The sequence below is a fragment of the Zootoca vivipara genome, chromosome 1, assembly GCF_963506605.1.
Source record: "Zootoca vivipara chromosome 1, rZooViv1.1, whole genome shotgun sequence".
NCBI lineage: Eukaryota > Metazoa > Chordata > Lepidosauria > Squamata > Lacertidae > Zootoca > Zootoca vivipara.
In genome coordinates this window covers 73205778-73225459 of record NC_083276.1, presented here as the reverse complement: position 1 = coordinate 73225459, position 19682 = coordinate 73205778, and the positions used below count along the sequence as shown (strand labels likewise).

Sequence of the window (19682 nt, the reverse complement as noted above, 5' to 3'; positions counted from 1 at the left end):
ATTGGAAGGGTTTTAATTAGGGGGCTAGCCTGTTGAAGCATGGACCATACTGCTTACATGCAGACACATGCAAGCAAACACAACCAAAGTCTTTTGGAGATCAGGAAGCTCCATCCATCTGCAGAATGAAAGGGGAGGGTAGCTTTGTATAAAGCAGTGGACAGTAAGTTAGAATATATAATAATACATACATATATATAACAATACATAAAATCTGCAGTTCAGTCTTTGACATCGTATGCAATGTAATTATTGGATGTATATCTCATAAAGTAGTAAAGATTTGGGGTGTTTTACAAAATCTACATGCTTGAATTTTTTAAAAAAAAATCTGATTTTTTTTTTTAAAAAATCTGAGCAGGAGAGACTGACTTTGGCAACTTTCTTTAAAAGAGAGAAAAAGAATGAGACTCTTTGGTGACTGTGAAGTGTGTACATGGGACAAGTGTTACATTTGTGCTCTTCTGCAGACATCACCCATTTGCCTTCCACCAGTTTTCCCATGAGAAATGGAACATTGCACTGTTTTCTAGCTCTGCGGTGTTGCTGAAGCAGCTGAAGCATTATCTTATTTGGAATATGGAAAGCAGAATTGGACACCTGGAACAGCAACTGGAAAAAACAGTGTGCCAAAGATCAGACCCAATGCAGTGTGTTTTCAATTTGTCAGAATTCTTGCCGACTCTGAATGGAAAAAGCAAAATTGCAGTCTGCGCCAGTGTTTAGTTTTCCTCTTGGATTTTGTTTTGTTTTATGAGCAGCTCAGGGCTGTTGTTTGTTTGTCAGATGGTGAAGTAGAAGCCAGAATTATGGCGGACTTGCCACATGTGTACACACTGTGCCTTTAAATCACATTGTGCTCCTCACAAACAGCAAAGCATAATACTAAACTCTGCTTCCATCTTCTTTAGCGTGATTTATTTATTTCTGTACTGCAGAGGGAGATTCGGTGCAGCTGTACCACATACCCCTTTTAACAAGCTTGGCCCGGGCATTTTCCATACTTTTGTCCCTTTTTACCTTTCTTCTCTTAGCTGTTCAGTGTCTAATAGAGTCCAAACTTGAATATCCTTCATACCATGTTTATTTTGCAAAACTAGACTCGGTTGCCATGAGCAATCCATGCAAAATTGCATGGATACTAGGTATTGCCTAGATTTTCGAACTGCCTTGCTTTTGAAAATACCTCTATTTGAATGGAAGAAGCTACAGGAAAAAAACTGTGTGACTATAATCCTGGTCTGGTATCTCAAAGAAATAATCAGTATTTTAAAACTGGTAGCCAGTAAAGACATTGCACTGGAGAAAGCTACAGAGATGTGAGATGTGGGGAAATGATAATGTTTTTATGGCACAACCCCAAGTCCCCACAGCATCACCTTATGCCAGGTGCATTACAGCGCTTCAGTGCACACCTGAATTATGCAGTTAAAATATAGAGGCTGTGTTGTTGCAAGGCTAAAAATGAGGAGGAAGAGGAGAGTGGTGGCAGAAGGATGAAGTAAATGGTGACCACCTTGATTGTATCCACCACTCCATGTTCACCTTACTATGAGTGTACAAAGAGGAGTGGACGAGTGTGGCTGTTCTTTGTGGCTTTTGGTGTTGTCCATATCCAGACTATGGCTTGCTTGCTTCAAACCAACCACATGTGGTAAGCCAGAAATCAACCGAGGTTTGTTCTTAGCTTATTTCTGGCATACTGCTAGTTGGACACACCTGACAAAATAAATTAGAAAAATTAAAAATAATGGGAAGCCACGTTGTGACTTTTTTGAGCCTGAAAGGTGCTCCATAGGGGAGAAGCCCATGCATTGGAGGAGGTACATTGGTACTTAAAACAGTATACCACATAGGGCTCGTCTAGGCTTGTGCTGGTCCCATGCCTAGAAAGCATGAATCTGAGTGGTTTCTTGTCGTGCACTTTCTAGGCATGGGTTCGAGCAGTTTTGCCCTTCCCCCACCACTTTTCCCTGGGAAATCTACTCTTTAGCAATACATTGGAGGAAGCATCAGTTCCAAGAAAATCCTATTGATGTTTGCTCTGATTCAGCGGTAAAGATCAGGCTTCCTTGGGGGAAAGCGGTGGGCAAGGGCTAGTCTGGATGTGCCCAAATTGGTTGTGGCTTACTGGGACATGAAAACAAGGCCAGTGTCTAACTTCTCTTTGCAAAATCTATGTTACTTCCCTCGAAAAGCTATCTTGAGGCAGGATTCAACTAATACTATGGACACTTTTGCAAAGACTTCTGTTAGTACACTAGTGTTGTCCCCTCCCTTGCCTTTTCTCCTCCTCACCCCAAATTGACTCATGGTGGTTGGGAGAACTGCTGAAACAGTATGCTGGGAGGAGAGAGCAGATGGTTCCATTGGGCAAGCAGAAATGCTTATTCTGACAGAATGATCTGCTTAGCACTACACTCAGTAGCACTCACAGACCCTGCCCACATTTACCTGGGTGTTTGGTGCATCTTGGGTGTGTGACAAGGTTTGGAATGTTTTGGTGAATCATTTTATGGCATGAGCAATCTATTTTTTCCATTTATTTGAAGGGTTCATGTTAACCTGCCTTCTTAAATTTCTTTTCAGTTGGCAGGAGGAATAATTCTAGGTGTGGCATTGTGGCTTCGTCATGATTCGCAGACCTCAAGTATCTTGGGATCAACGCTAGATGACCAGCCAGCTCCTAGCACATTCTATGTTGGTAAGCAGAAACAATGGGGGCTGGAGGGCGCTGGAATGTTGTAAGAATGGGATGGGATGGAAAAGCGGTTTGTTCCTCAACAGCTCTCTGGAACATTATCTGTCCTTAATAAAGCAATGCAAAAAGGAGGAGGGAGGAAAAGAAGAGAGAATAGCTATTTTCTATAATGGCAAACATACACAATATAATTAAACTTTTCTTCCTATTGAAAGTGGTGCAGCTGTTGACTGTTGACATTTTGCTTTTGGACACAGTATATAATCTGGGCTAGTTTGAACTAACCTGCAAACAGCTTTGGGTCACAGAGTGCAGACCGTCCCCTAATCCCTTTTGGAGCTTTGTATCATGCTCTGTGCTAAAAGTGTATCTATATATATATAAATGTTCCCACTGCGTGCGCGGATGTAACACCCTTCCTCCGTAACCGCTGAACCGAAATGCAACAAATTAGGACAAAGCGTACCTTGCCCATCAGGGAGGGATCTGGCATAATTTTTTTCCCAGAAAAGCTCACCTATCATACCTAAAATAATGATTAAACACAAAAAGTGGTGCACAAATTAGACATCACCAGCAGAAATTCTGAAGACTCCAGCAGCATCCAATAGAAAGGCAGATTGCGTACTGTCACCAGCAAAAGCTCTGAAGGGCGGCACCAAATAATGATGTCATCAACCGAGCAACTGAAACCACCAAGGCGTCCAGACAACCCACAGAGTAAGGCCGGGGCCAAGGAATGGAGATACAGGGCGGAGGCCTCGGCTCGCATTTAAATACTAGCCCAAGCCAAGGCCGACAGGCTAGACCTCGCTTCTACTTTAAAGCCTACAAACTAGGCCTCAGCGCTACTTTACAAACTAGGCCTCGGCTCTACTTTGCAGCCCACAGACTAGGCCTCAGCTCTAATTTACTGCCTACACACTAGGCCTCGGCTTTACTTTACAGCACAAAGACTAGGCCTTGGCTCTAATTTACAGCCTACAGGCTAGGCCTCGACTCTACAGACTAGGCCTCAGCTCTACAGCCCTTTAAATACTATCCCGAGTGGAGCCCTGGGTGGGGGTGGGGGGAGGGGCCCAAATAGGTCATGGGCTGACGTAGGGTGGGGGGAGGGGACGGGATACCTCATGGTATACTATAGGATGGGAGTAATCACAGGGATGAGACACAACCACCGGGGGGGGGGCGGACAGACACATCCTCCCCCTTTCCTGGGAAACAAGGACAGCAACACGCCATGGATCGTCACAGGGTGGGGGCAGCCACAGGGATAACCCACAGCAATGTGTGGGAGGGTCAACTAGTGTGAAATAATTGTAATGTCCAAAACTCAAGTTTCTCAGTTTGTTTGTTTTTTAAATAGTTTTTATTGTTTAAAAATAAAACACAAAACACACATACATTATACAAATAGATGATTTTTAACAAAAAAAATCCAAGCAAACAAAATTTGAACTTAACTTCCAATTATTCTCACCGTCAGTTATATTTTATTATTGCTTTCTCACACATTTATGTATTTCTATTTATCCCTTAGTTTCTTGTGATCATTATACTCAGTTTGAGGTGAATCAGCTACAGCAAAATTCGTAACCTCTGGATTTTTATCAGTAACCTAACAGAGCACCTGTCTGTAGGAATACCTTATTGCATTGTACCTTATCCCTGACGTTCCTGTTCTCCTCTCCTCATCTTCTGACCCTCCCAACCACCACCACTTTTGAAGTCTACGTCCTGACACTTTAACATTCCGCCCACCATAGGTTGCTTTGCTCTGGTGTCCTTTCTTAGTCAGTCTCAAGCATTGAGAGATAATGTTTCAGCCCAACGGCTGCATTCCCTTTTGGGCAACCATCTGTGGGTCACGTGGCAGTGGTGGGTGGGAGCAGAGACCAAAGTGGCCAGAGGAACACATGTAAATTTCACCTGTGAAGTTTCTGCACACACACACTCACATCCTTCTCTGCCCTCCATCCAGACAGACAAGAGGCTTTATTAGAGCTCAGGGACACATTCCTACAAGGTGAAGACCTTAATATGTGAAGTAGGGTCAGTGAGAGATGTGACCTGGGGAGAGTTCTGAGGACCAAATGGAGAGAACTGAAGGGCCACATTCAGGTTGGGTGAGGTTTCCCACTCCTGGTTTAGCTGCTTTATAGAAGCAAGCTGCTTGGCTGTCTGAGATGCGTGCTTTAATGGCTGATGGAAAACAGGACTGTGACTGGTTGTGGTGTCATAATTGTGTTACCTTTGTTTTACTTTCATTTTGTTGTACTTTTGTTTGGTTTTAATCCCTGTAAACTGCTCAGAGAACTCATAGGGAAGGCTGTTGATTGTATAAATTGAATAAAAAAAGCTCAGATTTGAATTGTAAGGCTCTCGAGCAACCTTTGACGAATTTAGGATAAATGGTAGCCCTTTTATGTAAGGCACTGTTGGAAGTGACATTATCTTGATTTATACAAACTGAGGAGCTTTTAGAGCCTTTTACCGAAAAGCAGGAGGCTTGTTTGATAAATATACTTCAATATTGTTGAACCAAATGGAATAGAGAAGGTTGAGCCTCTTGTGTGGCAAGTATTTTGCTCAAAGGCAAGCACTTCTTGAATGTGTTGAGTCTGGGAGAGGGTGGGACAGTCATCCACAGCTGAATCTGCATATAGTTCTATGCATGACACCTGCTGCTGAGCGTGAGGGGAACCTGTGGCCCTCCAGATGTTGTTGGGACTCCTAACTTCCATCATTCCCAGCCAGCATTGCCAATGGTCAGGGATGATGGGAGTTGTGGTCCAGCAACTTCTGGCATGCCACATGTTTTCCCTGTTCCTGCTCTATGGACTTTGGGGGTGGGGCAGGTTAGTAAATCCCACACTGGTTTTAGAAGTGGAATAGAACAGGAGCTCTCTCTTTGACTACTACTAGTAACAGGAAAACATAGCAAAAGTCCCAACATTTTCTTCCAAAACCACATTGGGACGTTGGGGCAGTAAGGCAGAAGGAGACCTACAAACGCAATGCAGGTCAGTGAGGGTCCAGTTGGAGGGGGCATTTGGTCTTCCCAAGACTTGACTGGTGAGTGAGGAAGGAATTACTTGCTTCAGGATCCTGCAACCAGCAGCAGATTTAGGGCAGCGTGGGCGGTTTCCCTGCACAGGGTGCTGAGCTGAGGGGGTGCAAAACTGAGAAGATTCATTTGGGAGTGCCCAGTTTTGGCCTTGCTCAGGTTGCCATATTACCAAAGATTATCAACATTCACCCCTGATAGACCTTTGCTTGCATGCAGCTCTTGCTCCGAGCCTCTCAATGGTGAGGAACCATCAGAGAGCTATGGCTCTGCTGTGGAGGACGCAGAGCAGCTGTCTTCAATTGCAGTGATCAACGTGACTCATGTTCTCCAGGCTTGCCTGCCTGGATAAGTGTACTTAGGCTTAATATGATCTCTCTCATTTTTGTAAGTAAATCAGCCAGACTGCTGACTTGCTCAGAAGCAGAGCCCTTTTTGGAATCATCCATCTCTGCAGGAGCAGCAGTCCAAAGCTTACAGCGCATTAAACTGTGCAGAGCATCTGCTTTTGGTATCCCTGTTTCCTCACACAGCTTGGCAGCGCCACCAGCATTGAATTGTGCCTCAATGCCTATTTCCATGATTTGATTTTTTTTTTTTTGCATGCTGCCCACTTGCTTTTTGCATTGACTGGGAGAATATGAAGGCTTTGAGTCGTGTCATGGGTGTGGAGTGGCATGGAAATGGAAGGCAGAAAGACCAGGAAGTGGTGTGATGTGGTCAGCAGGTTATTTCTCCAGAATTTCTGCCCTGCAGAAGGAAGCAATATCTTTCTATCTCTCTCTTTGGCCAGTATTTGTTAAACATCCAGCAATCTGCTTCCTAGTAACATTGGCAATATTCCTAACAGGCCTGCCGTGTGTGGGTGGGTGAGAGAGAAGCTCAGATACCTTATTAATAGAAGCTGATATGGCAGAGCTGTGAGTGACAAGAGATTTTAAAGCGCAGCTGAATTAGCTTCTTGTGTCCAAAAACATATGGCCCACCTTCTTGTGGAGCTGCCAATATGTTGCTGTGTGAGAATTATGCAGAAAAGGCGCTGCTTGGATTCTTCAGGGTTGTTGTTTTTTAATTTCCATTCATTCAGTAATAAATAGCAGAGTGTTTTGTTCAACTGTTCTCAACCTAAGGCTCCCCAAGTCTGGAGCCTCTGATGGCTTCTAATTGAAAGATTTGTTTCCAGACTCGCCACACCCTGCTTTTCTCTAGTGGCTCCACTCCACTTGGCTATTCCTGGTTCATGAAGAGAGAGGAAGAGAGGAATGCTGTCCAGTGAACTTAAGGATATGTCCCTGCATTGTGCTACTCTGCTTCCACATCCCTTGTATCATTTTCTCAGACATTTCTGCATGTTAGAACTCAACGTAGAGCTGTCCTCTGCATAAAATATCCTCCGTACTGTATATTAGGACACATTTGCAAAGTCACATGCATGTTGCTTAATTGGTATGCTTGTGCAATCCGAAAGGAGAGGGGAGGTCGCAGCATATGGAACGTGTTGTTTCATTTCTCTTGTGAGGGTGTGGGAACGAAGGAGGGGGAACTTTCAGCTTGTGAGAAGATGCATGAACTGTGAGCTGTGCTGAAAGTCTTCTCTCCCTCCCCCCCTCCCCCCCCAATCCCAAATCTTTCCCTCTTCTTGTTTTCAACAAACCTGCCAGCACGCAAGCAATATTTTTCCTCCCCTCTTCAACTGTGAATTCTAGAAACGTTTAAAAAATAATAAAAGCTGAGCTTTCAAGGAGTATGTTCCATCTGCTGAATCCTGTGGTTTTTAAGTTCCATCGGAGCCTTGGGCTATAAGGGAGAGAAGACAGCATTAACTTTCAGGGTAGAGTTGCGCAGCCTGCTACCAGCCCTGTGCTCACAAGCTGTGTTTGGATAGCTGGCTTAGCTTACATGAGATGGCCTCTGGAGCAACCATTTTGCGGGAGTGGGTTTGTAGTGTACTGAGATCAGCATAGTGGCGAGGAAGTAATAACTGGGTGGTAGGAGGAGGAGGAGGAGGAGCAGCTCAGTGCAATCAGTTTTGCCAAAGCCCTTACGAGCCATGGATGGAGGGTGCAGTGCAGAGTGAGTGGGAAGCAACAGGCAGCTGTGAGGATTAGGAGCCAACTAGGGGCAGACATTTGTGGTGCGCGTGCTGGGCGTGTCTGTGCGGGATGGCTGCATCTCCCTTCCCAGAAATGGAGCTCCCTGCCTGGCTGCAGAGAAGCCTCTCTCCCCCACCCCACCCCGCCCATGCTGCTTTCTGTGTTTGTTCTTCGGCAGCTCTTCATTCCATCTTGGCAGAGTGAGTGGAGCAGCTGGATGTCTTTTTCAATGCTAGCAGGAGGGTGTGTGTGTGTGTGTTTCCCCGCCCCCTCCTTCCACTGCAGCTCTGGCTGTGAAGGCTTGGCCTCAGTGCCACGGCCCTGTTTACTGTCAGCTAGAGAAAGAAGAGTTCCTCCTCCTGGGAGTGGAGGAGAGGGAAGGGCTGTGCAGCGATGTGAAATGGAGGGCGCCAGATGGGGGCAGAAAAAGAGAAGCTTTACCATCGATGATACAGTCCTAAGGCCTTTCCACAATGGTACCTGGCTACAAACCCATCAATACAGTGGGCAGTAGCTGCTGTCCTGGTTCATGTATGCCCCAGCTCATAAAAAAAGCTTGAGATGTTTCCCTGCCCCCGCCAGGATATATATAACCTGTCACAAAGATGCACCTTCCTAGTACTTTCTCCCAACATTTGCTTTGACTGCTTGTTTAAATTGACATGGTGCTTCAGTTGCTTCTGGTTCTTGTGCAGGACTATATAGCCAGTCACTTATGGATCCCAGTGGACACATGGCATGTACTCCATAGGTGTTAGCCCCCTATAGTAAATGCAAGAGTATCCTGCAGCAGTTGTTGCTTTCCCTGTCCCCCCCCCCCAACCACACCCTGCACACCTGGTTCTGTGTCCCAGCACCAAATCGTTACTCCATGAGGCATGCTAGCTGCAAAACATTATGCTATGGATGGGTGGCTAAAATTATTTCTAACTTTAGAAATGTTTTTCGTTCTTTTTTTAAGGCATTTGGAGTGCAGGTGCAGACTTACAGACTTGAAGCAATGGGCCTCTTATTTCCTAACATCTGTTTCCTTTCATCCTATTTCTACTGGTTCTTTAAATTGCTCTGGTTGCAACGTCAGATACATCAATGTTTAAGCATATTTATCACAGTGAATTCAGTGGGGCTTAGAAGGTAGATGCATACAACTTTATCAACTCTGATTATAAAAGAGAAATATCCTGACTTTCAGTTGCAAAATGCATTCACAGCTGATAGTGCTGAGTTATGGTTCACATGTGTTTTATATGTCCCCCTGGTGACAAATGTAGAAGCAGTCCTGGAAGAGAAGGACTGGACCCCAACATCTATGCTCTCATCCAGCCAGCATGGCCAAGGGTCAGAGAAAAGCGGGTGTTGTAATTGAACAAGACCTGAACCAAACCAGTTACCCCTGTTGCAGAGGAAACTTAGCTTGGGAGTCATTTTTATTTAAGGAATTTCTCCCTTGAATGATCTGGGGGTGAGAGCTGTATGTGTGTCATCAAGGTTTGGGCTGTCCCTCCTTCTCTGCCCTACTCGCCCTGGCCTAAGAGTCCTTGCATATGGAGCTTGCTACCTTTGGGGGGTTGCCAAAGGGGAAGCTATCTTCTGGAAGGATGCAATGCCGAGGTCCAGACACTTGACTTAAGGGAGCTGAGCCGTGCTCTCCACCCAGGCAAGGAAAGCCTCCACCCCAGTCGGCCTGTACTATTCTGAGACTGCTTGTACCCACAGCACTTTCCTTGGGGGTGGGTTGTTTCCTTCTTAGGCCACTGCAACCCACCAGACAGGAACGGAAGCAGAATCAGCAAGCTTGGTAGGAAAAGGCTAAGAAAAGCTAGGTTCCCGCTGCCTGCTTCTCCATCACCAGAAAGCTAGAGATGCAGGTGTCCTTGGCTCTCATGTTACAGAAGAAAACAAATTCAATCCACAGTTTTGTGGGGGAGCATGACAGACTTCAAGATCAGTGGTGGGTTGTAAGTTTCCCCCAGAATCGACTAATATTTTCATGAGTTGGTTTGAACAGCTAGAGGGCTTGTAAGAAATTAAGAAAATGAAGGCCCCATATGTACCATACATTTAAATAGTAGTATACAACTTTAAGCAGTCTTGGCTACCCCCCAAAGAATCCTGGGAACTGGTTTGTTAAGTGTGCTGAGAGTTGTTAGGAGACCCCTATTCCCCTCATTGAGCTACAGTTCCCAGAGTTCCTTGGGGAGAGGGACTGGTGGTTAAACCACTCTTGAGACAGATTAGACAAGAGGGTCCTGTTTTAGGCACATAGATGCAACATAACTGTTGTTGGACTAAATAGCTTCCCAGTATCAATTTACTGCATGCTCCTTTGACCTTCCCATGCCCTGTACACATTATTTCCAAACAGACTTTTCCTTTGATTTGTTGGTTTTGCAACTCTCTTCCCCCTTGGCCCTTCTGAGCTGAACATGGAGTTCTGGGCAATGCATCCATCGTAAAACAATGCATCCAGTATAAAAACCTGTGAAACATGAAGAACAACTTTGTTTTTTTTTTTCATTTTTCTTTAAAATTGTAGCTGGTTGATTTCAGGAAGACTTGAACTTCAGGCTTTTCTCCAGAGCTGTCCAGGGCTGACTCTTAGTAGCCAGAGAACACCAGACCCCTGGAAGGTCTTCCCCATGGCTGTGCTTGACTTTTGCCATTGCAGCTGCAGCAATATGCGGAACATATTCATACCAGAACTTATTCATACCGGTAGTTCTTCTCAGAAAGAGGTAGAAGGCAAGGACTTCCCACCTCCTCCTTAGCAGGGACTTCCCAGCTCCTCTCGCCTTTCAGCAAGAAAAGAGAGAGCAAATGAATCTGAAAGAGTATGCAAATAGCACAGAGTCCAAAATAAGAGAGCTGCTGACTGTTCCCACTCAGCTGAGTTGCTGAAGGACATGTGCCCTCCCTCAGTATGTCTGCCCATCTTGCAATTTCCACACACACACACACACACACACACACACACACACACACACACGCATGCATGACTATGGAGAGATTAGGAGAGAGATCTCCTAATCAGTTTGTTGGGATTATATTGTGATCCCCCAATATCAAGGGGATTGTGTACTTTTACCTAAAGTACAGAAAGTCTGGCTTCAGAGTTTTGTCCTTTTTTTTGTCATGGAGCTACGACGGGTGGGGAGAGTTACTGGAGGAGGAGTACTCATGATGTGAGATTCTCCAGAGAACATCTGGAATGATTTCCTGCCAGATAGAATTCTTTTGGTACAAGATAGGCTCCATGTAGTGTAGAAAGTTCTTCTCAGGAAGGCAGGGGGAAGAAAGAAGTAGAGTTTTCTCCTATGCCTACTTGTATCACTTGAGAAGACCAGAGTGGGCTTACATATACAGGTATTCAGTGTGTGGATCACTACAACTATATAGGGAGTTTCCGTGTAAAAGACTTACTACAGTCCCTGGTTCTACTACTTGGAGGAAATGTCCTGGTTAAGTGAAGGAAAACACTTAACCTATTATTAATAGTAGTAGTATTCATTTCATTTCTATACCACTTTATATTTTAAAGAAACAAAGAGCACTTTACAACACATTAAAACATTCCTAGAGAAATGCAAAGTATACCCATTCAAAGCAACATAGTTAACAGGAAAGTAAAATATTATCTTAAAGATTTCAAAACAGAACATTACAAAGCAGGTCAACCATAGAATGCACATTTAACGCAGCAAAGTTTACTAAGAAAAACCTTAAAGAAAACATTACTGAAGGAAATCAAATATAAAATGCATATTTAAAACAGCACATTTAACTAGAATAAAATATTATCATAAGCAGAGAACATATCTGCTGCTGTTGCTGCCAATCCTTTCAATGGTGGTTCATGATGAGTGGCAGCTATGGGAGCTCAGGCTCAGTGACCTGGGTCTGCACTAAGAGATAGCCAAGATGGTCCTAGCAATCTTGCTGCTACATATTTTCCTATCCCATTCTTCTTAAGTTCCCAAGCTCCACAGTTTAAGAAGAAATCAAACTTGGGCTGCAGCCACACTACCCCTCTCAGAAATCATTGTATGTTCCCTTTATTTGATTGTGTTGCCTGTAAAACATGGAAAGAGTAAGAATGTGGTCAGGAAATAGAGTGCTCTTCCTAAACTTTGCCTTGTTCCTTCTCTTGCCTGTTTAACAACAACAGGCAGTGAAATTGGCAGGTGTGAGCAGGAAGAGATATAGCCAAATGATTCCAGCATTCCAAGAGTTTCTATGGATGCATTTATTGCCTGTTTTTGGGCTGAAGACTGAGGAGATGGATCTGTCTTCACACCCTAGGTTTTGGCTCTGATCCTAAAAACCCAGTTGTGCAAGCTAATCGTGATGGCAGATGCAGTTTCACCTGTCACCAGAAGTGTAGCTCTTCAATAAATGGTTGTACAACACAGTTGTTGTTGCTGTTGCTGTTGTTTGTTTTCTGGGAGGGGGGTGCCAAGCAATTTTTGACAGAGACAAGTGTGACTCTAATGAAGGCTTGGTCATAAAGGAAATGTGTCTCAATGGAACAGCATTTGTCTGCATTCAAATGATTGGGTGGCTCCAAGAGAGATGTGTAAGACACCCCAGTTACTGAAGGGTTAAGAAGAGGTCTTTTGTTTTACTCTTCTATGAAAAAGGAAGTTTAGTGCTGACCAAACCCATTCTACAGAACGGCTTATGGAGTTCCACACATAGAGTGAACTCTCAGCACTTACTCTGCAGAGAAAACAACTTCTTGACTGTAAAGAGGTTAGTCTCAGGGAGAGAGAGAGAGATGCTCCCCACAGGCTCGGATGCTGCAGATGCAAGTGGCTTATCCCATGTCATTAAATCTACACTGCTACATTTTCTTAAAATGAGTTTCTGCTTTGCTGAATTCAGTTTAGTTGCATACAAGGGGTCATTGTCTGTCTGCTTGGGAGGTTTGTTGTTGTTTTCATTTTAAAACTGCATAGCATAGTCCCACTCTTATTTGCTTCCAGTTGTCTATTTGGCTCTGACTCTCTGGGACAAAGAGAAACTCAATAAAGGCTGTCTGTCTGTGTCTTAGAATGAATCTGGCTTTTCTCCCAAAGGCTTCTCAATCATTTTATTGCTTTCTGACTTCAGTTCCATTATCACACTTCTTTCCCACTCTCCATCCCACTGCTTACGATGGAACAGCTTCCACTCTCTTGGGTGCCTGTCAAGAAACAGGAGGATGAAGTCACTGAGTATTGGAAAACTCCTCGAGTCTAACTGCCTGAATTATTTTCTTCTGTGAATTATGCCAAAGAAATTTGAGGTGGTCAGGAGGAGCTGCGTACTGATGCCTTTCCAGTGTGCAAACAAGAGTCTTGTTGAACCTTTAAGACTTGCGGTGCCTCCAGACTGTCACTATTTTGTGGGATGGATTTAGGTACATGCTGTTAACTTTAGGTTTGCACAGTTAAAGTGCCCTGTTGCCCTAGCACAACAAATGCACTAAAAAAAATTAAAACAATGAATATGTAGTTAGGAAAATGACTGAGAAATGCACAAAAGTGTGGGATAAATGAATGGTGAACAGGAAGACATGTTAGCAACCGCATATATACACATGGCTTGTGCGGGGGGAGGGGGATAAAGAGTGTGAACAATGAGGTTGGGAAAATGAAATGCATAAACAGTGATAATTATGTAATTAACAGTGATTCACAAAACAAATGTTAGTAATGCAGACATCCTGGCACTGGAAAGCCACTGGCTTTCAGCAGCTTCCTTGCTGGGGTTGTAATAGCTCATCTTTCGCCACACTGAAGTCCTAAATGTGCATGCTTGAGAGCAGGTCTCATTGAAATGGGTGGCACTTGCTTTTCAAGAAAACGCGTTTTGGGACTGGAATGCAGGAATAACAGTTCTACAAACCAAAAGCAGCTCTTTCTAGAAAGTTCTTATAATAATAATAATAATAATAATTTATTATTTATACCCCGCCCATCTGGCCGGGTTCCCCCAGCCACTCTGGGCGGCTTCCAAAAAAACAGAAATTCTAAAATACAGAAATCCATCAAACATTAAAAGCTTCCCTAAACAGGGCTGCCTTGAGATGCCTTCTAAAGGTCTGGTAATTGTTCTCTTTGACCTCTAGTGGGAGGGCATTCCACAGGGTGGGTGCCACTACCGAGAAGGCCCTCTGCCTGGTTCCCTGTAACTTGGCTTCTCGTAATGAGGGAACCGCCAGAAGGCCCTCGGAGCTGGACCTCAGTGTCCGGGCAGAACGATGGGGGTGGAGACGCTCCTTCAGGTATACCGGACTGAGGCCGTTTAGGGCTTTAAAGGTCAACACCAACACTTTGAATTGTGCTCGGAAACGTACTGGGAGCCAATGTAGGTCTTTTAGGACCGGTGTTATGTGATCTCGGCGGCCGCTCCCAGTCACCAGTCTAGCTGCCGCATTCTGGATTAGTTGTAGTTTCCGGGTCACCTTCAAAGGTAGCCCCACGTAGAGCGCTTAATTCACAGGGCCAGGGCACAGCTACCCTGTTTCTCCGAAAATAAGACGTAGCCATAAAATAAGCCATAGCAGGATTTTTAAGCATTCATGGAATATAAGCCATACCCCGAAAATAAGCCACAGTGATAGGCAGTTTAACCTTGTAGGTTAAACTGAACCATACTTAATTTTTTAAAAAAGACATCCCCTGAAAATAAGCCATGGTGTGGTTTTTTGAGGAAAAATAAATATAAGACGGTGTCTTATTTTCGGAGAAACACAGTAGGGGGAGGGGAGATTTTTCTGTAGGTCTCCTCCTCCCAGTAAGGCAAGAGCGGGGAACCAAAGCTCTGTATTAGAAGTGTAGGCTTTGCATCCTTAAGGTTGCAGGTTCAGGGCCTAGTATTTTCAAATTATAAAGCCCCTGAGGATGAGGGAAGGCTTTTACTAGAAACACCTGGATAGCATTTTTTACAGAACGCCATAAAGAGCTACCTTACATAATGCAGCTTGGTAATGATAGCACCAGTGCCTGGTTCTGTGCTCATTGCAGATATTTGCATTATCTAGAAAGGTGTTTTTCTGCCTGGAGGTGATAATTTTCTTGGAGGGAAGCAGCTACGGTACTTAATCTACTTGTTTCTTCATGATCTGATACAGGAGAGATTCAACCTTTTCACATATTCATACTAACAGATGACCTTCTCTTTGTTTTTGCATTTCTCTCTCCTTTTTTAATAAAAAGTATTAAAAAAAATCTTCAGCTGCACACCGCCAAAATAGTAATTGTGCAGCTTGCGAAAGCTTTCATGTAAGGTCTTTGTGTGGGGTTCCTTGTCTCTCCTCTGGCCTCCTGCCGATCTACCTGACACAGTGTGTTTATACCATTCCTATTAGATCGATGCCTCCTGGCTCACAGAAGACCTCTCTAGTATTGGCTGGCTGCCATTTCTCATCTTGAACCCATTCTAGATTAAAAGCAGAGCTCCTTTCCCTCTGAAGAATGTTACTTCACAACAAATGGGATGGAAAGACATCTTCTGTTTTATAACAAGCCTTCAGGTTTATATGATTGTAAAGTTCTGCCCCCACCCCCCCATCTGTGTTTTACAGTAGCAAACAGTTCGCCTCCCACCATCTGTGTGCTTGGCAGGTTATCAGTTTAGGACAGTTTCTGTAACAAGCTGGCTTTCTTCATGGCCGGCATTCTGTAGGCCCCAGTCAGATTTGGAAATTTATAAATAGGAACATTACTGTTGATCATACAGTTTCATTTTTATCTCATAACATCCTGGCTTCATCCTGATTCTCTTGAATGGTGATGTTCAAAACTTTCTGCCATTGCGGAACCCTTTTTACGGTGGCTCAACTGCCAACAAGCCTATTTGAGGCTGCTATGTCTAAGAGGATTCTGGGGCATGTTCTGAGGTGCACCCTGAATTATTGTGGGCTGGTGCTGGCCTGGTTAGTTCAGCCCTCTTTCTAGTGCTTATATTGAACCGAGAAGCCACATTTAGGGATTCATTGCAAAGGTACGAAAGGGGTCTTTCAGGTACAGGTGAGAATGATTAGAATCCTCCCCATGGCCGGGTCCCTGATTGTTCGGGATTCCTGATCACATCTAAGCACAATGAACTTAGAAGCGCCCTTCATATGGGTACAGAAAAGAAAAGCAGAGAAAGGGGGGGGAGAAAATGGCAGCAGTGAAATGAGAAGGTGAACATTATAGGAAGTGATGAAAGACTCTTTTGGTAACAAAACACAGGCATATATTACGATGACATGCCCTCTTGTTCAGTATCAACCACAAGCTTCATTGAAGAGGAAACCACCAGAAATCAAGGAAGAGGATGCAACTACTAAAAGGATTCAGAAGTTTGACCAATGATACATGAAATATTGGTTCACTTGTGTTGAAAAAATAGCATGCCAAAATACTTTTCAATCTGCATGCACAGATCCAAAAGTGGCATGTTAACAGAAAATAAAGGTACCCATGCCACCATCTTTCTTGGCCCCATCCAAACCATCTCTTCTGGCCTCTGCCCACAGAGTGACATTATCTTCACTCTGCTGATGCAAAGCTTCCTGTTTCACCCACCGACAGGCTTTTTGCTGGCAGTAGCCCATGGAAAGCCACAAAACGGGATGTTCTGGGGCAAGGAAAGAACTGAACCAATGGATGCTGAGCTAGCCCCACTGCTGCCACTTGGTGGGTGTGGGTTCAATTGCTTCTACAGCTCCAGGCTGGCTTTGCCGGCCCCCCTCCCTCCCCTGCTGGTGTGAGCAGGGTGGTGGTGTTCTGGGTTAAACAAATGCACATCTCTCATCGCAAGCTGTTTCTGATCAGACTTCCTTCGTTGATGCCTGTGCCTTTCTTTTGTCCTCCCTGGCAGGAATCTACATCCTGATTGCTGTTGGAGCAGTGATGATGTTCGTGGGTTTCCTGGGCTGCTATGGTGCCATTCAGGAATCACAGTGCCTTCTTGGAACAGTAAGATACCTTTTTTACTTCCTCACCTTTTCCCTTAATATCTTCATGATAACCCAACAGTAGAAAGAGTTGGTGTCCATTGAGGGGACAAGCATATCTGTGGTTTAAGCGCACTTTTGGTCCTGTTTAGCTGGCATCTTTTGTCCAGAAGAAAGGAGGAGACTGCAGAATCCTCCTGCAATTTATTTGATCCCAATTTATGTCTGTGAAAGACTTCTGTGGTACCATCTAAATATCAGGGGTGCTCAGCATATTGCCATTGTGTTCCTCACTGTGTTCCTCAGTGACAAAGGGGAAGCCAGGCATGTGTGGTTTAGTTATTGTATCTAAATTACCCAAATATTGAATTATTATTTGTGTAAGATTGCCTGGTCCTCCTAGAGATCAGCAGTATGTCCTAGTACAAAATGAGACAGTAGCATTTGCCTGGCTCATTTGCCTGCTCTGAGATTCATGTTTAAAAATAAATAAATCTCTCTTTGCCTCCTAGATCTGATTTGCTTTAAATTAGTATTGAGGGAACCTTTTTTCTATCCTTGGCCCCATTTCCTCAGGGATCACCTGACCGTATTGTTGGTAGGCGGGACCAGGGCTCCCAAGTGAGCAGTTCTGCCACCTCTATTCTCTCTCTCTGTCTGCCTCTGTCCCCACTGCCTGCCTCCTTCCCTCTCTTCCTCTCTACCCAGCAGGCTGCCAAGGGTGGGACAGATCACTCTTGCCAGAGCCCTGGACGGATTGCTCACACGGGCCTTTAGAAACAAGGCCTGAGAGCTGCTGGTTGCCTGGCCCTGCTTTTAAATTATGTCAGTGCTGTGTGAAAGTAAATGGAAATGTCTGCCAAGGGAAGACCAGAATCAAAACATAGGCTGAACTCTTGCAAATAGCAAGGAGAACAGGCCCCAGGAAAACAGATGCACAATCAATAATGTGAAACAGAAAAGCTGCCTGAAATGTGCAGAATGCAGCTATAGGGGAAATAACCCCTAAACTTGGAACTTAATTGGCTGCATCGCCATGTCTGGCATTAAAAACACAAAACGCCGCCCTCCCTGTTTTATAGTAGTGCTCTTTTGGAAAAAAGAATGTAAGAAGAGCTTTCTGGTTCAAGTCAATAGCCTGTCTATTCCAGTGGTCAGTCAGGTGCCTGTGGGAAGCCCACAAGCAAGACCTGAGCACAACTCCACTTCCCCTCCTGTGGTTTCCAGTGACTGGGATTCAGGAGCATAATGTCTCCAACTGTGGGAGCAGAACGTAGCCATCATAGCTAGTAGCCAGTGATAGTTTTATCCTGGACATATTTGTCTAATCCTCTTGAAAAGCCATCCAAGTTGCTGACCATCATTGCCTCTTGGGAGCCTCTTGCCTTTTTTAAGGTTGCATTTTCTTTCATGCCCATGATGGAGTGCATACATACCCTCCTTTTTGTGTTGCCAGAATTCATTGCATAAACACCCCTGGGAATGCTCAAGCTCACCCCTTCACATATGGTCTACATTGGTAAATTGATTGGAGACTTGTGAGAATTTCACAATTTGGAGACTTCACCAGGCAGTCCGAAGCACTCTTCTACCCCGTTGTTGCTTATGAAGCTGTCACTCCCTGGCTTATCTCTTATTTGTGCTCTGCCAGGCTATTGAAAGTCCTCTGGGAAGCACTGTAATTTTTCATGTTCTGTATACAAAATGTCCACTGCCATTTGAAGTGCTCAGTAGCAATTGCTCGTAACTGTCCCTTGAGCATTGTAGACAAATGTCTGAGGACTTTCTGAAAAGTAGTGGGATTTTGCTGCAACTTTCCAAAATACACTACTCTATAATATTGTTCCAACATTTTTAAGAGGATGAGCATGAATGGCTGAGATATTGCTACAGGAGGCCTTTTCTCAAGGCTTCTCAGCTACACCAGAGTGTTTGCAATTGTCTTCTGGCATTGTGATGCTAGTGCACAATGTTTTGTGCTGGTCCTACTTATCCTGGTCTTCCTTGTCACTGGCTGTGTTAGCACATTGTGCTCCCTCACCGCTTTTTTCCTCTTCGCATGGCCAAGAAGAGAACTTCTGCCAAGTTCTGTTCTGTGTTTAAAGAATCTCTGCTTCATGTGACATATGAACCAAATATCTTGCTGCAAAACAGACTCTAGTCAGTGTCATAATTCAATTTCAAACCATGAGATATAAAGCTGCCTTATTAAGCTAGCCGGAGCTTTTTAAAAACAAAAAAAGCAGGATTTCTGGTTTGTACATAGCAGTAAGCTGAGATCCTTTAAAAACAGAACTAAACTCTGCAGGTGGAGGAGTTGGGAGTGCATAAATCTGATGCTTCACTCCAGATGCTGTGGACTACAGCTCCCATCATCCCTGACCATTGGCCATGCTGGTTTGAGCCGCTGGGAGTTGTAGTCTATAACATCTGCAGAGCCCACCCCTGCACAAAATCATGATTTAGCATTGCTTTGCCAACTGAGTCACAGTTTACGAGACAGCAGCCTTAAATGGAAGGCTCAGAAGCAGAATGCATTCCCTTTGAATTGAACTGTATGGGGATGTGGAATACACATTGATTTGTGGTTTCTCAAAGAGGCCACTATTGTCCTGGTGAGATAGTGGTGGCTCTCCATTCTTGAAGTTCACTATTGACCCTTTTTAATTCCATACTTTTGACACCCCCTTTGCACAGTCCTACCAAAGTCATTCTCTGTTACTGGAGAGCACTACTTCCTTTTCTTACCTGATCTGTTTTCTTCACAGTTTTTCACATGCCTCGTAATCTTGTTTGCTTGTGAAGTGGCTGCTGGAATCTGGGGCTTCGTTCATAAGGATCAGGTAAGGGGATTCGCTAGGAGGATTCATAATGTATATTTATGGTAAGTTTCCA

General features: G+C 44.4%; 1 protein-coding gene across 1 annotated transcript in view; it reads left to right on the top strand.

Moving 5' to 3' along the window:
• CD81 (CD81 molecule) overlaps positions 1-19682 on the top strand; it is a 58721-nt gene that overhangs the window by 21508 nt on the left and 17531 nt on the right. Inside the window, exons 2-4 of the mRNA XM_035121009.2 lie at positions 2590-2704; positions 16712-16809; positions 19556-19630. Coding sequence (XP_034976900.1) covers positions 2590-2704; positions 16712-16809; positions 19556-19630 — 288 coding nt within the window. The remainder of the gene's footprint in view (positions 1-2589; positions 2705-16711; positions 16810-19555; positions 19631-19682) is intronic.